This window comes from Gymnogyps californianus, chromosome 14, assembly GCF_018139145.2.
Source record: "Gymnogyps californianus isolate 813 chromosome 14, ASM1813914v2, whole genome shotgun sequence".
In the NCBI taxonomy this organism is placed as follows: Eukaryota; Metazoa; Chordata; class Aves; order Accipitriformes; family Cathartidae; genus Gymnogyps; species Gymnogyps californianus.
Window position 1 is genome coordinate 4,710,004 of NC_059484.1, and position 17,561 is coordinate 4,727,564.

Here is a 17,561-nt window from a genome sequence, read left to right on the forward strand (position 1 = left end):
AGGCAGTTCAGATGAGAATTAAGGGCCAGTTTAGTCCACAGTGACAGAATGTTGATACCTGCTAGTTTACATCCATGTTACACAGACTGATTAGCAGAAAGGTGGTAACTCATCAGACACAAGCACTAGCTCAGCTGTCTCTGACTTCTGAGCACTAATGTCCATAGAGTGATCTGCAAATGTGAAATCCTGCAGATGCCAAGCATTGTGAGCATGCAGTGTCAGTTTCTTGATAACACATTTGAAAATCGGAAAATTGTGTCATTGAGTAATGCAGTTTCTTCACTAGTGATGTATAACTCCCATTGTTAACACTGCATCATGAGAGCTTACAGCTACCAAGAGTTTGTTTCAGAGTGGATATAACTGGAAACCTAGCTCAGTAGTCAGTAGCTGAAGGATTAAGTATAAGTAATAAATGAGGCATATGATCTGTTCACAGCCTGGGGGGGATCGGATGTTATGGCCAAAGAAGTAGGTTGCATCCTGTAGACAGTGATTTTATTTGCCTCATTGGATATTTCCTACAGAGTCTTGGTCAGTTGAAGCAGATGCTCATAAAACACAGAGTAATAAGAACTATAGGGAAAAAAAAGAAGAGCAAAACCAGACATACGTGTGGGAAGTAAGCACAAGTATCCATGTCTTACATTTCAGGTAGGATTTAGGAATTAGTTGGTTCTGATGATATCACCATTTGCCTTCTCTGTTTGCCTAGGGTACATCCCAGATGGTAACAAATTGTGGTGGATCCCTGAAACATTGAAAAAGGGAACATGTAAAGCTCATTTCTTCTATTTCACCCCGGTGCCCCCACGCCTAGTACTCAAGAATAATAACAATTCTCCTAAATAATTGAAAAAGCCACTGGAAATTTCCTCTCATTAAAAATCCTTCTACTCGTTGGCATATCAACCAGCAACTTTTCTAGGATCTTAAAAGACCACATTGTCAAAAATTCATTTAACTGAAACTAACTACTTGGTAACAATTGATTTGTCTTTGCAATGAGGGAAACTGTGGCTGTTTATCTCCTCAGGTTAATAAAAGAATGCTCATTTTAATTTGATGTTTAACATAAACTAGGCTGAATTCTTCAGATGGGACTAGGTGACTGTTAGGATAACTTGAAAACTAAACGCTTTCAAAACTAGCAGGAAAATACGTAAATCTTTGTGTATGTCTTACTCTATAAAGCATGTATCATGGAACAGGTATCCAGGTTATTCAAAGTAGAAATTTGTTGGTTACGAGCGTATCTTTTTTTTGCCCTTAGATTTTTTTGGGGTCGTTTTTTGTTTGTTTGTTTGTTTGTTTGTTTTTACAATATTTCTGTATTAGCAAATGCACTAGCATAGATGCATTTATACTGCTAGGAGACATGTTTACAAAGGGAGGATTTATTAGCAAGAATAATCAAGAATAATCCTCTAGTTATGTTAGCAATCACTTTCTAGTGTGCATTAGACCTCAGTATGCATCGTTTTAACTTAGAAGGGCTTTGATAAACTCTTGAAGTGACTCAGTTTAAACACCTCAGAGCATCCAGCTTTTCTCCTCTCTCACACACTTTCTCAGGTAACATTCAGTGTGTGAATGCAAAACCTAAAACCACTTGTGAGCTTGTAAGCACCAAGCTGTCATCCAAGCATGGCAAAGAGCAAACAGACCCAGGCATGGCACTTACAGCAGAGTTTAAAAATACTGACTGGATAACAGTACAGGGAGAATTGGTGGAAATTTAATAAGCAAAAAAGAACTGCGTGTCTTTACCACAGGTTTTTGAATAAAAATGAAATATGACAGGTCCAAATGCAAACCATATGAAAGGAGCACTCTATCTACCACGCAGTTCTCCACCAGAGATTCATGCTAATTCAATAACAATACCTTGCTTCCTTCTCACCAGCCAGCACCGAACAGCTCTATCCATCTGGAAGCTATTTCCCAGACCTTGATAAATTGCCCTAAATCTGCCCTCTCAGCATTTGTTTTCCCTTGTTTGATGTAGATTTTGAAAAAATCCTGTGTGGAAGAGTGCATCAATAAAGTGAAAAACCCACCCTTTTTTCAATTGTAAGCTCATTCAAATAAGCTGACGGCTTTATAATGTTCCCTGGAAAGGGACAGACAGTTACAGACCGCTTTCTGGGGTTCCTCTGCTCATGCTAGCCTTCAGAAAAAAAACAATAGGCCAACTAGCAGAAAGCCACCTAAGTTACCAGTTGCCAAACTGGTGCCTGATGGAATCAGGAACTTCTACCAGTTAACTGTAGTCGCAAAAGCCTATAGTCGTATCTTTCACTATCACATTGATGATGACTGAATCTCTTATTTTTCATGATCACAAAAATGTTTTTGCTATTGAATGTATACCTTATGGGGCTTTTAGCAGTGTGTAATGTAACCCAAACGATGGGTTTGAGTAAACTTGAAAGTGAGATGGCTCATGGACCACCTGAGCTGAGAGGCCAGTGGGCTGAGCGGTTGTGTTTGATGAGGACAGAAGTATAGATTGCTCGCTTAGGAACAGGGAAGGCTGTGTGCTGGTAGCTATCTTTGCTGCTGCTCTTGCCTTAAAATGGGTGATGAATGTGTTTGCTATAGATAAGCCATGGTTGAAACAGTGCTTTTGTGGTTGCTCTTTGGGGACAAAGCCCCAAAGACAGTGGGAGATGGTGTGAGAGTGCCACCTATGGCGACTGGCAGGCTGAGCAAGCTTGAGCTCCAGGGTGCCACCAATGCTGGCAGGAAATGTCTCTTAATGTTATGAAACCTATGTTTTCATATTAAACACAGACATAGGTGTAATTATCCAGCGGGTTTTTTTCCTCTCTTCTCCATAGCATTCTTTGAAAGATTATTTAAATAGTATGTGTGGTTTAGATTGTGAAGTATGATTACAAGTAGAGAAATGAAGCTTTCTTCTGCTTTAAATGCTGCTGGCCACCTGCAGTGCAAGTGTGTGTGAGTGCAGCTGGTGGCTGGTAAATAGATAACGGTACCGTACTAATTCATTTATCCTGCAGAGTGTGTGGCTTTTATGTATTCCCATTGATATTGTAAAATCGAGTCTATGGGTGTTAGAATTCAAGAGAATAATCAAACTTGCAATCAATAAGCCATTGAGAAAGGATTTACTTGAATAGCTGTAGTAAAAACTAAGGTGAGTGAAACCAACACCCAGTGTATTTTGCCGTTGCTGTATTCTGAAAATGCCCTTTCGGATTTTTTGGTTGATTTTTGTGTCTTTCATACTTTTTTTTCTGAAAACTGAGGTAACAACAAATAAAGGAGAATAATTTCCTTTCTTCCAAACAGAGTTGTTTGTAGAACTGGGGAAAGAGAGTTTAAAATATGTCTGTGTTTTATCTGAAATGAAAGAACATCGCCAACCTGAAATATGAAAGGCAGTACCTGCCTAGGCATCACCACAGCCTCTTTCATTGCTCAGATAAATGGGAGCCTGAGCTGTTGGGATGCAGGATGTTTGTCAGCTCTGGGTTCTGCTGTTACCGAAAGCTGTCTGAAAGGGAAAGTGAAGATAGGTAAAATTAGTATAGCACATATCCCACACTTCAGGCAACAGATGCTGATGTGTGCCTGTGGTAGAGTTGCTCTGTAACTTTTATCCAAATCTATTCACCTCCCTGTTGAGTTCAGGCAGTGTCCTGACTTTTCTAGCAGCACTGCAGTATCTTGAGGGTTCAAGCAATTTCACCAGTCATCCAGAATGACAGATACAATTGGAAAAATCCTGGGTAAAGCTCTTGGGCTTTGGAGAGACAGTATTCTTTGCAGCCAGACTCTTGTGGTGGGAGGCATTATAGTGAAGCCAGAATGATATTTAGTGAGGAAGCTGGCTCCAGAGTTCTGCTAGGAATTTGGCTCTTCCTCCTCCCCGCCCCCTGCGCCAGGTTTTCATCCCTGGAAACAGGGTTAGAAATTGAGAATCTCAGAGCAGAGTGTCTCTCGGATATGCGGGATTCATGTCTATCACATGTTCTACACAGATATAACTAATGTGCCAGCACTTGAGCAGATAAATGTAGCTGAGCAGAAGCTGTGACTGCTCAGCACAGGGCTAATAAGCAGGTTAGATCAGCACAGATTTCATACCATTAGCATGGACTCAGTGCTGCACTGACTGTGTCATTCGCTCACGAGGGTGCGCATGGCCTTGCGTTTGCTTGGAGCACAGGCAAATGAAGTTTGCTGTATTTGCACTTTGCCATGTAGATGTACTTCTGTAGCATTACGTGAATAATCTGTCAGAGTCCTAGAATAATGGCTGTTGGAGGAGTATTCAACACAGAACTGATCTTAAAACGTAGATATGGTAGTGTTTGCTCATGTACAGATATTCTGGCCAGCTCTTACAGCTCAAGGCCGAGACAGCGCAAGTTTATTCCAATGGGCCAGTTTCTCAGTTATGCTGATTTGGGTGGGGTTATATGAATGTAACCGAGTGTAGAGTTTGGCTGCTGATGCATGCCAGCTGTGTGAGAGTCCGTGCCTAGTTTGTTAGGCTAATACTGTTTGGAAATGCAACTCTGTGCTTTTGTTTCTTTGGATCTATTAACATATGCATATAAGTCCCCATATACATCATTCAGTGCATAAATAAATAAATCCCCAAGTTGGAATTGCAAAAGGAGGAGAAATTGGAAGGAACTCTTAAACCAGCCTGGCCTCATCCACGTGAGACAGGAGAGCAAACGTCTCAGCCTTCACATGTTACTCTGTCTTGGCCTCTTTCCTCTCCCAGTGTCAGGGTCGGGGGGACGGGCAGTGGAATGTAAGCTCAATGCCAAGTTTTCATATGAAGAAATCAGTGCAGCAAAATAGTGTTTGTGTGACGTGATTCTGCCTTGAACGTTAATGCTAATAAATTCTCCTGGAGCGTGTGTTTATGTGATCTGGGATGGTTTATTTTTTGTTTGTTTGTTTTAACCATACTTAAAATACTTATTAACGAATGTTGAAGAAGCATTTTCCACTCTTAGTAAAATAAAGCAGAAAGCCTTTAGGGATGAGAGGTAATGGGTGGCCACGTAAAATGAGTAGACCTATATTTATGTATTAATTTTTAGGGCAAACACCAGTGTCAGCAGTAGGTGGTTATAATTTCATATAATGCTCCTGGGGCAGAAAAAAACTGCAGAAATCACAATATTTTCCTGTTTATGCTTATTCCATAAAACTTACCATGCATCAGTCAGACGTGTGTTTCTTTCTTTTTGCCCTCTCTGTTATAGTAGGTCTGAAGAAAATGGAGATTTACATCTAGAAGAGCATAAAAATGAAAGGCTTAAGGAGGGATTACCGCCACATTTGCTGGCTAAAGGTGGTGAGGCATGTATACACCCACCGCAAGCCCTGTAAAAAACGTAGTAATGTATTGTGTCATGCCCTAATGAGGGCTCTTAACAATAAAGCCAAGTCTGAAGAAGTATTTCCATTTTTGTTAGGCCAACAAGAAAGCAGATGTTGAGCAGCTTCAGGCATTTGCTATGTTTGTTCAGTGCTGCATCAGGAGAAGTAGCTGAGCAGTTAAGGTGAATAGTAAGCCATACCCACAGGTGGGCACCATCATATTCATTCTTTTGTCAATGTGGGTTATTACCCCCTGCTTTGTTTTTACTACTGTTTTTCTGGTCTAGTCCTAAATGCCTTAAGAGACCAGACTTCCAACCTTTCTTTTCCCAGGGTAAAGGAGAAGTTTTTATTGGTGTTTAGTCTGAATTTCAGGCTCTTGTTCTTATGTTGGCCTGGTCCTATTACACTAAATAATAATTTTTCTTCCTCTGTGGTTTGTCTGTCTTTCAGGTGATTGCTGGTTGCTATAACTCTGCTTAATCAAGTTCTGTTTAACCAGCTCTTAATTTTCTGCATCCCACCATTTCCGCATAATTGAATCAGTTGAAGTAGTTGGTCACAGCTGAAAATCCTTATTGTTAGATTTTCTTGTGATTGTCTGTCATCTATTATCCTCGAGGCTTTCTTGGCATTGACTGTACTTGACGATACGGCTTTTGGGTTTCTTTTGTTGTCCAAGAACATGAACAGAGATTGTCCTAGGAAGTTAATTGCCTTATTTTCCCCTTTCCTTTGGGGATGATGGAATTGGTGAAGTTGCTGTAAGCAGGCTAAGCTGAAAAGAAAACCTTCTTTATCATGTGAGAGTAAACTCTCTCCTGTTAATAGAAATGATATAATGCCAGACTAGCTTGAGAATTAGTAGATTACTGTGTAGGGGTAAGTGCACATACACTGCAGGTGAAGTTGCACCAAAGCTCTCTGCACTCTGTTGCTGAGCGTCAGGCTCCAATGCTGAGCTGGTGCAGGGCAGATGCCTGCCTCCATGGCCCCCGGGGGTCCCCTCCTCGTACTTCTGAGCGCCTCTGAAGTAAATGTTGTGCTCTTGCTCATTATCATAAGGGGCACGTTTGGTTTCTTTAGCAGTCTGAAAAATTCATTTGCATGTTTGATTCTCAAATCATTGCTGCCTGCCTGGGTTACCTGTCACAGTTCAACCCACTATCAAATTACAGTCTTGGTTTATGCCAGAAAGGATTGCTGGTATCTCTGAACTGGCAAGCCTTGTAGGGGAAGCTTTACAGAGCTTCCACAAGCAAAACAGATTATACTGGCATTTTTGCTGATATGACATGTATTTCAGTGTGAGACCTTTTGTCAGTACAGAACTGTTCCAAACCAAAAGCCTGCATCCTTAAAAGACAGGGATACACCTGCAAAAGTTTCTTCAAATGGACTGTGACTCTTCCAGCATCTTTAGCTCTATTTATTTCAGAAATCTAGTGAGTTCTTTGGAGAGATTTTTTGATCACATACGCCCTGCCTCATGTTAGGTTTCATTGGGTTCCTGCATGTAATGTGTTCCTCTTCTCTTATGCAGGCTGCGTTCAATAGCTTAAGTGTTAGGCATAGGTTAATTGCCTTGAGCAATAAGTTTAAAATACAACAATTATATTTTCTTTTATTTCTTATTTCTTATTAATAGGAATTGTATTTGCTATACAAATGTCCAGTCTTCATAACTTTCTCTACAGTGTTCACATTAAAAAAGAGGCACTGGCTTTTGATGGCCTGAGAAGGAAAGTTTTGTTGTCACTGTTACTGCAACATGTATTTTAAAATAAATAGGCCCTTAAGTGTTTTGAAGGTACTGAAAACATTGTTCTCATTCATGAATATTGGTTGAATTAGAGACATAGAAAATATTCAATGTCCTTTTTACATCAAATATTTTGGGTTGGATTTTATGTACAGAGGCAATGCTGGGCAAAATCAACTATTTTCGGTGTCCCTAATTTTCTTCTACATCTCCCAAAGCATTCCACAGTGATCTGCATCAGCCAGTTGATCAAGTAACCTTGGAAGCTCTAGAGCACCTGCTCCATCCAGTTTGGCACCTCTGGACTCAGTTCAGATATGTGCTACGTGAATTGACTCCATGATAGATTAATGACATATCTTCTGTCATTGATTAAAAGCCCAAAAGATCATTGAAACCCAAAGTGCTTATGTAAGGAGAGGTTTAGAAGGACAATCAGGATTTACGTGGTAATGAATATAATTGCAAAATAAACCTCAGATGTCCACTGAGAATTAAATTTCATACTCATAGGAGAAGAACCAGAGTTTTTAAAAAATAATATGATGAATCCTTGCACTTTGACTTTGACAGGCATATTCTTGATTACTAGCTACAGAGGTAATGGAAGGTGTATTATACCCTGGAGGATCATAAATCTTTCTGATTTAAATAAAATGAGGCTTAAGAGAGCAGAGTTCGCCTAATTTGCTATAAATTGACAATTGTGATTTATTAACAAGGACAAGGAAGTCACTAAGAAGTGCTGCTGCCATGCCCAATTATTGTTTAATCAGGTGGCAGATGAAGTTAGACTGGCATAGAAGATAACTGTACAGTGCTGAAGATGGTGGGGTATAAATAACTATTATCTGTATTTTTACCTCAGACACTAACACTGTGAAAGTTTTCACGTGAAAATTTTCAACTTTCACGGAGTTAAATCAGCTAAATGACGGCGGGGGTAGCAACAAAACCAATATCAATGTATCTTCTTTTCAAAACCTAGCTTCTATGCCATTTAGCAAATAGTATTTCTCATGATGCTTGTGAGCAGTGGGCAACTTTTTTGTTGTGTTGTTGTGTCAATGTAAGTACAGCTGTATAAACAAACGATACTGAACTAAAAAAAGAAATCAGAATTGTCTAGGTAAATTCAAATTTATTTTAAAACTTTTTTCAAAATTAGAAATGGATGAAATTAATTACTTTATCATGTTAAATTAATTGGCTTGTAAACAGCAGTCCTTAGAAGGTACATTTTTATTACCCCGTTGGGACAGATGACTAAAGAGAAATAGTTAATTCATCACCACTGTGAGTACCCTAACCTAGAGTCATCCAAGGCGTGGATGTCTGTAGCAAGGTCTGCATTCAGAAGGAGTCACAGCATTTTTGTGAACAACATATGATCAAAATCTTTCAACTTCCACCTGGCAATCTAAAAGCAATCTGATCCAAAATTACTGTGATATTATCCATGCCTTGCCAAATAATTTGTATATATGCCTAAGCAGATGGATCTAACATACACCCTGCCAGCTCTTGTAGTTGTTTGACCTTGCCAATGAGCGTCATCTACATCTTTCCCAGATTGAGGCTTAGCCATTATGCCCATGGCCAGAAAGAGTATAAACAAGGAAACAGTATCACCTGGATCTGCTGAAGAGCTTCAGACTACTGTATATAGATATCAGTGTGTAAGCTGTCTACATATATCTTAATATCAGTGCAATCAATTAGGAAATCAGTTTCAAATGGTTCCATTGGTGAAATAACAATAATTCCCAATGCTGTATTTTTTAACTCTTCCTGCAAAAGAGTTTAGATTAATTTTATATTTTAAAGTTAGTTTCATTCTTCACCCAGTTTGCAACATCTCTAATTATTTGATAACTAAGTATTGCCTTCACAAAGCTGAGTAGCTGTGTTTGCAGCGATCACTGAGGTGTCCATCAAGTCCTTCATGCTGCAGTTAGCGTGCGATGGCACACTAACTTTCATAACTTGCTTTAAGATTTGCAGTACACATAAAACTTTTCCTTTTCATTATCTCATTACAGCAAATACTGGGTTTCTTTGCAATGAAAGGCTCTGAAATACACAATCATGCATAGAACTTGAGAGAATTTTTCCTGCCAAACTTGTAACTGGGTGTATTGGCTGTGTAGCTGAAGTCATGGCATCGTGTTTCCTTGGTCAATTATGCAAAATTCTTCTTGTTTCTCCTTTGTATTTATGGCTGCTAAACGTATTTATTACAGGGAAACTGCTGAATACCTCATTCTTATTTCCTAGCTTAATTTTCTAGTGGAATTGAGGTTTATGTGATAAAAGTTTGTTCGTGAGACATCTCTTTCCCTTCCTGCCCTGGGAATATTTCAATTTACTCTCCAATTTTGACTATTTATGACAGAAGGATAAAGGTTTCAAATGGTGAAAGAAGACACTGGTAAAGATGCCACTAGGTAAAAGACTGTAGCATCAGTTTATACCTTATTGGATAGCTGTATGACATAACTTCAGGAAAACCTTTGATCATAGTTCTCACTTTACTAAGCATGAAAGAAGCAAAACTCAAGTAAAAAATCCATTCAAGAGTTCAAAGTGAATTCTCTTTCGGTGCTGAGTGTCTGTGTCTTCTATTATTTCTGGATGTTTTTTCCCCCTCTTATCCCATCTTATCTCATTCTTTTATATGAAGCATCAGGAGTCATGACTTGTTTACACACCACATTTAACCCTTCACTCTGCTATTAGACCTTTGCAGGTCTGAATATATGAACGAGTCCCACTGGCAGATGCAGATGTAGTTTTAACACTCAAGCAATCGGCATACATCAGAATTGTTCAGAAAACTGTGTTTAATAAAATACTTCCCAAGCTCTGTGGAAGCAGAGCAAAGCTATACCTGGTGGCTGTAAGTGTCCATTTTTTCTTAATTTCACAACATTAGGAGGTTAAAAATTTAAAGCTGGCAGATACTTTTAAGTTTGAATAACATTCCTGAATAGCCACTCATAGAACACAGTGTACTTCTCAGTTTATCTTTCTGTGAATTTTCCTTCAAGCCTATCATGAAGTGGAAGATTTACTTAGCCTTTTCCCTTAATATGATGGTTGCTTATTAACTTCTGACCAGGACACCCGTAAGACAAGTTTATTAACGTTTGTGAGACTGAGAGTTGGATGTGGATGCATTACTTCCACTATGAGGAATGTGAAGGACTAGGTTTGCAATACAGTGTCTTTGTAGCTGGTAATTTTGTCTGATTTTCCTAAAAGCTTTAGCTGTATTTAGAGCTTGATAATTAAGTTGTTTATGAACATTTCCTAGTTCTTAATTTAAAGTCTCTATCAACTATATTTGTCTTCGTCTAGTATTTTTACTGAACACATGAACGCTACCATCTGTTCTCTACATATACCATCTAAATAAAATTTATTATGAACACATTGTATATTGTTAACAACTCGAATAAACTTTGGTATTTCTTTTGTAGAGTTCATTTTTCCAGCATGCTTTAAAATACTGTAGTCATTGAAGAAGGCTGTAATTAGCTGGAAAGAAGTCTCCCTATTCACAAACCATTGAAGTTGGATAGACTTCTGCCTGTCTGCAGGTGTCTTCATCACTGGCTGGATCATGTTTCTACTGCACTCAGCAGTGATAGTTTTATACACCAGGAGGTTTCTACCTTGTGCCTGTGGCAAGCTCCATGCTGCTGCCTCTTATCTGTGCCCACTGCCGTTAGAAACGGGTGAAGGATCACATTAAAATGGACAGAGGTCAAATCTCTGCCATGCAATCTTGAATGAAGCTTTCAGTCTCCATAGACAATACTAATTTGTGAAAAATAATTTAAAAAAAAAATCATTGCAGTGGTTGAAACAGTGTCAAAGCAAATGAGTGCTTTTTTATCGTATTATCCTTTGTTCTTCCTGCTGAGGTCCTTATTAGTTTTTGCTACTTGTTCTTGGATGTTTTACTAATCATGATGTAATGTTTTCCAGTATTGGATACTTGTAAAGGCTAGAATTTGGCACAGCAGTACTGAGGAACAGCTTGTATATACGCTAATGCCCAGTACGGTTAATTACTGTTGAGTATGAAATGAAGAACTGACACTTTCTAAGTATGGCGGATAGTTTCTGTTCTCATTCACTGAAATATGGAGCTGGAGCAGCCAAGATAAAATCTGGACTAGCTGAGGTACTTGAGATTTAAAAAGGCAGCCGGACTCTAAACATATATGTCTTCCGATTAGTTGCAGAAATTTTATGTTTCAACACCTAATCCTTTCCTCTACTACAGAAAATGAGAGAAATTATATAAAAGTGTTTTGGATCTGATGCTTTCCTATCAGACTAGACAAAAATTTATTGCGGCCTAAAAAAGCTCTAGAAATAAAATATTGCACACAGAGGGACCTTCATCCTCTTTCTGTGAATTGCTGAGACAGCCCTATCTTCTTGCCTGTCCTTGAAACAAAGTCTGCACCTCTTTTTCTGATTCAGACTTCATTAAAAGGGTCTTCAGTCTTGAAGCAAATATACAATATTCTCCTTTGTAACAATAGTTATTTCCAGGGAGTGTAATTCAAAGAGTTTTTCCCAACTCACAGGTTAATTGATTTTAGTGATGCTTGACAGCAATTCCATTTTTCCAGTAAGAACAGTCTTACTGTAAATTGAGACTAGAGAATTGCATTATTCATTTGAAAGATGTTTCTAGAATGTCTTTAGGCTCTTCTGGGTAGTGACAGTCTTATACAGAAATAAAATGGCCTTGCTTTGCTGTAGATTTATTAGTACCAATATTTCTGCAGCTTCTCTCCTGTCAGAATCCTTTGTTTTTCATAGTCTTCTGTGTTAGAGAAATTGTACTTGTTTGGTGGGCTCTCAGTGTGCCATTGATAAAGTCAACTCAGAGAAGATAATCCTCAGAAAAGGATTAAGTGCTGTTTGCCGATTCATTACAGTGAGTAAACTGAGTCAGAGAGACTCTAATTTTCCTAAAGCCACATAGCAACTTAGTGTTGTAATTAAGTGTGATTCAGCAGCACATACTAATCAGTTTCCATGGTGCCTGAGGCCCAAGAAGCCAATAATTCAGCCATGTTCAGTACAGAAATGAGAGCTGAGTCTAAGTCATGAGAAATTTCATGTGCCAATGAGAGAGACTGAAAATGCCTTGCTCTCATTTTAACATTTATCTTTATTAAATTTTTACAAGAACATTCAAAATAATCTGAGTAATTACAGTAGAAGTGATGGGACTGTTTTACACAGTGTTCAACTGTGACAAAAACCTTCAGAAAAACAGATGCTATGGTTTCTGCTTTCTTTCTTGCTATGCTTAGCTGCAAAGGGTTTAACATTCTAGTGATACAGGGATGAAGAGTTCATATGAAACAGAAGTAACTGATGTTAGTGAAGTATCTATAAAATTCTTCAGGGACACAGGAAAAGTGTTTGTGATCTTAGAAATATAAAAGATGGCATCTTCCAGCTTCACTTGGATAACGTAGTAAACACACAGGATTCACAACACAGATGGACAAAACACTGGCAGTGTTGCAGAAGGGTGGCAGCGGATTAGTGTTAATGCTGCATGGCTCGCATCCGTGAAGTGCTGCGGACCACATGGTGCCAAAATAAAACCTGCATGAGCTTCCCTCGGCACTTTCCCAGTTCTTCCCTGAGACATTTGGGGGCTCAGGATTTCAAATGGAGAAGGACAGGCTGCTTGGCAAACGCAGCATGGATGAAGCAGAAACCCTCTCTGCCAGGTCTTGGGTGAGGTCTTCGCATGCTGCCTGCACTGCTGTGTTGGGGGAATGAACTCACAGTGAGGCAGCGGGCTGGCCAGGTCTGTCTGTTGTTCTTTGGAAGTGTTTCTCTTCTGATTCAACCAAGGCAACGGATGTTCCTGTTTCCTTGTATTTGCACAAATTTTAAAATGCAAAGCTGCTTCTCCTCTCTCTGGGGAATGCTGGGGCAGAGCCTCAAGAAATACAGCTTTATCTCCCATTTCTGTAACAAAGCTCCTCTGTGGTGTTGGACGAAAGTATAATTACTGTGTGTCTCAGTTCTTGTCACAGCTCGATGGCAGTATGTCCTACCTGACAAAATACTGAAGATTTCAGTAGTACTTGGAGGACTGAACTGTATGGGATGTGAATGGGAGAGCCTAGCACCATGAGTGGACAGACTGGATCAAATGAACTCTGTAGAAAAGTTCACACTTATAAGCTGGTTTGGGTTTTTTAATGCCTTCATTAGGCTTAACTGAGGCTGCACCAATTTCAAGATAAGCACTCCAGAGACAAATTAAGATTGCTACTATTATTTATACAATACTTAAGCATGAGTGGAGCTTGAGCTGTCACAGAACCAGCACAGTCCTTGTCCTGCTAGCTTGTCGCCTCCAGGCTGGCACATTGCTGGAAATGGGCACATCAGTCAAGAGCTGATGAACTCCTCATCAATGTAGGAGGTAAGAGAGAGGTGGGCAATGATGAACAAGGGTTAGAAAGATGTGACCAGCCTATTTGTTCTTCACTCAAGAGCGAGATATCCCAAACAGATATGCAGCCATAGACAAACTGATCAAACCCATCCCGGTGTGGTTTTCCTGAGAGATCTGTTCCCTTATAATGCACAAAACCATGTAGTCTTGGTTCAGGGAGCAACTAGGTTCTTTTGAAAAAAGGTAGGGAACGTTTTCCTTGTTGAGAGCCAAATAAGCCTTTCAAACAACTTTGACATAAGAACATGAGAAATGCCATAATGGGTCTGTAGTGCATTTACTGCAGCATTCTGTCTGTCATGGGGGCAGCAGCAAATCTTTACTGTTTGAGGAGAGTACACAAGCCTGGCCACCACTCCTCTCCAGTCCTCCCAGCACCCAGCATCATCCAACTAGGGATGTTGATGTCTGCCTGTTGCCTTTCATATCTGGTTTGGATCGATTGTACATAAATTTGTCTAATGTCTTTTATACTATCTGACTTCACAACCTCCTGTGGCAAAAACATCCCAGAAGCTCATACTTTGGAAGAAGTATTTTCTTTTATCTGTATTAAGCTCATCTTCTGACATCAGTAAGTGTCCCTCTACTGCTGAGGGATTTAGTGTGTGACAAATTCTGCATTCACCATGTCCATGATTTTGTAAACTTCAATCATATTGCTCCCATCAGTTTTCCCCAGACTAAAGAGTCCTAGTCTTTATAGTATCTTCTTCTAAAGTACTTGCTCCATCTCCTTGAACATTTTGGTACTCCTTTTCTATGGCTTTTCTAACCCCACTGTATTCATCCTGAGGCACGCAAATCATTGTGAGGTATCTGCCAAGTACAGTGTTAGGCTTCTCAAAGTCCATTCTTCATTCTAATGTAATAGTATATCTTAAGTGAGAACAACAAAGTCTCAAAGCTATGTGGAAAAACAACTAACAGTTGATGCGCTCATGTGCAGTATATGGCTGAAGCATCAAGATGCTTCATTTTGACAACACGGCCATCATAAAAAAATGAGACTATAGAAACTATTGGAGAGTCCCCTGCTCCAGTACATCACACCAGGTATGTAAAGTCTGAAAAGGGTTGGAAGCTGTTGCAAATTTGGTGGAGAAAGGAATGATTTCTGATAAGTGTTGTCAGCAAGGGAAGTTGGCAGTGGTAGGGTAGTGTTCGATACTCATACACAAACGTTACAGCTGTTACCAACCGATGTCATGGGCTGGCAGCTGCCCTCTTTGTTTAGAAACTTACAAAAAGATATACCATTGTTATTCCTCTGAAGTACAGTGTAAATAATGGTTTTTAAACCAAGGCAAAAAAACCCAGCAACCTTGACTGAATTAATGTATCTCCTGAGATATTTTTCTCATCTTGATTGCAGTCATGTATCAGCTTTCCAGTAGATGAGCTGGCAGAGGGCCACTGCTAACGGGGTCTTTGGTAGGAAGAGTAGAGCGGTCTCTTGAACTTCTTGTGATTGCGCAGATCCCTTGAGTATTGAGGCTTTCAGGTGTCTTTATTCCACCCTACTGTGTGAGTAACTGGAAAGCAAGACCAAACGCTTTGATGTATTTGCCCATTTTACAAATAGCTTGTTTTAATCAGCAGAGTATAATGATCAGAAAATATGTCTATGCCTTGGAGAGCCAATAAAAAGTCAGCTGGTAACAGTGGAGGTTGTTCAAGCTAGTGAAGTTCACTTGGAACTGATGTATGTTTTAGGGCAATCTTTAAGAAGAGAACTGCTTCAATGATGATATCTCAAACAGAAATTGGTGTGTTCTGTACAGAAATTCAAACTCAGCTCCCACGATAAAAATGCATTTTCCCCTTTAGGTTTTGACAATGCGTAGTAATGAGTGTGGTGTACTGTTGCAGTGTTTAACTGAGCACTTGGTAGATGCGGTTGAATGAGTGCTGACTCTATGTGGTCTTGTGCTGACTGTGTGTGGCCTTCTGCTTACCTTTGGTCGTGATTAATTCTTTTCATTGTAACTTACTTTAGAGATTCAAGTGTGTTAGAGTAATGCTGAAACCAGCTGTTTCCTTAAAACAGTCAAATGAAACAGTTAACTAAAATCTTGAAACTGAAATGATGCCATGATACCCACCAGTCCTGTTGGTCAGAACAGTTGCCCTGCCCAAATTCTCACTTAAGTGATAAATATATCTGACCATCAATAAAGAACATCAGGTGATGTGATGGATCTGAAGACCACAGACCTCCTGTAAATGGTGCCACGCTTAGGGTGAGGGAGCAAGAGACATTGATTCACATGACATGAGCCTTACTAACCTTGTTTCTTTTGAATTTTCCCAAATAGGGTCGAGACTGCAGTGTGCCCATTAATTCTTGCATTCAAAATCCATGTCAGAATGGAGGGACCTGCCACCTCACTGAGGCAAATAAAGATGGATTCAGGTAGTAACACAACGTTCATTTAAAATGAGATGATAAAATTAAATGTGTTTCTACTTTGCATTAATGAACTATAATGGCTACTTTATAAAAGCTGCTGCATGTGACACTTCTATTTGCCATACAAAATAATTAATCTGGTTTCATTGGTGTGACATATTGTTTCCTCTGAAACAGGCCTCCTTATTTTCTCATAATGGAATATACTCTTAAGAGCTATTTTGAGTGGTCTCCCTGATCTGCATTGTGTTATCTGTATGCTAATTTTCCTTGGGGCATTTCGAACTCACATATACCCTTTTTTGTAATTGTAAAGTAAGCATCTGTTGCTGGACAACCAGCTGCAAAATGTTTTCATATTGAAGAATCTTGTAGACAAACAGGCTTTAAAGAAACAATTAAAAAACAGAGAGATTGCCACGTCTTGAGCATTGTGCCTGCAAGAGAGTAACCTTTACAGCTGGACATTACGGATTTCAGTTTTCCCATATAAGAAAGATGTACCATAGGTGGATATACTCCAAGAGAAGTCCAGAAATTTTCATGAGGTAACTGGGAGATTTGTGCTGCTACAGGCACTACTTTACAGCTAAGAAAATACAAGTTTGAGGCTTTGGCCACTAGTTGTCATTAAAGTTGATAGAAATTTTTTTTTAGAAAAGAGTTGCTGAAATTTTCATAGATTTGGTCCTCAGTATTTACGCTATTTCTTGCACAAAATACGTACAAAAGTACACCATGCTGTTGTTTCAATTGCATATATGAAAGCCTCACTTCTGAAAGCTTTTATACATTACTGAGGCTGCTGCTTTGTCTTCTATATATAGCTTCCTATCAATGACAGCTGGAGAGAGACACAGAATTGCAAGGTTTATAAATGGTGTAAGCAGGGAGTCAAACCAGTACATTTTTTCAGTTTGATTCCAGTTTGGTTTCAGCTGTGATTAAGACTGTTCCAACTGAGGTTAACTGTTTGTTAACCAAGTCAGCAAACCCATATCATCTTATGTCAGAAAATAGGATTTTTTTCAAAATAGAAAGGGCCAGGTGAAAGTCTGGGTGACTGACAGGAGTTTAGGTGCAGTGGGGGGTTAGCACCCCCCTCCTGTTCCCCTACCAATGGTAGGATGCCTTTTATATTTCCAGAAAAGCATTGTGGCTTCTTTTAGACTCCCCAAATCCCTCGTGTGGGAATGAGGCACAGAAGAGCTTCCATTTTGCCCTGTGGGTGGGATGAATGGGGAAGCAGAAAACAGAAGAAATGCCCCAAAGCTTCTCTCTGTCTCTGTGCCTGCCCACCCTCAAGAACTGCCCCCTTACAGAAGCAGATCCAGTACATGCTGGACACAGAAGGGCACTGATGATACTACAATGGAAAAGTGCAGGTTGATGGGGACGAAGGGACGCTGTCAGGCTCTGTTACGAATAACAACCTGAGGCTTTCCAGCATGGGAGAACAGGAGTACAACAGATAGCCACGTCTCCATGAGGGGCAGTTT

The 17,561-nt window shown here is 39.6% G+C and overlaps 1 protein-coding gene across 3 annotated transcripts in view; it reads left to right on the forward strand.

The window, feature by feature from the left end:
* The window catches only part of SLIT3 (slit guidance ligand 3), a 537,095-nt gene that overhangs the window by 458,272 nt on the left and 61,262 nt on the right, over nucleotides 1-17,561 (forward strand). For all 3 annotated transcript variants that reach the window (XM_050905039.1, XM_050905038.1, XM_050905037.1), the window contains exon 28: nucleotides 15,968-16,065. In XM_050905039.1, the coding sequence (XP_050760996.1) occupies nucleotides 15,968-16,065 (98 nt within the window). The remainder of the gene's footprint in view (nucleotides 1-15,967; nucleotides 16,066-17,561) is intronic.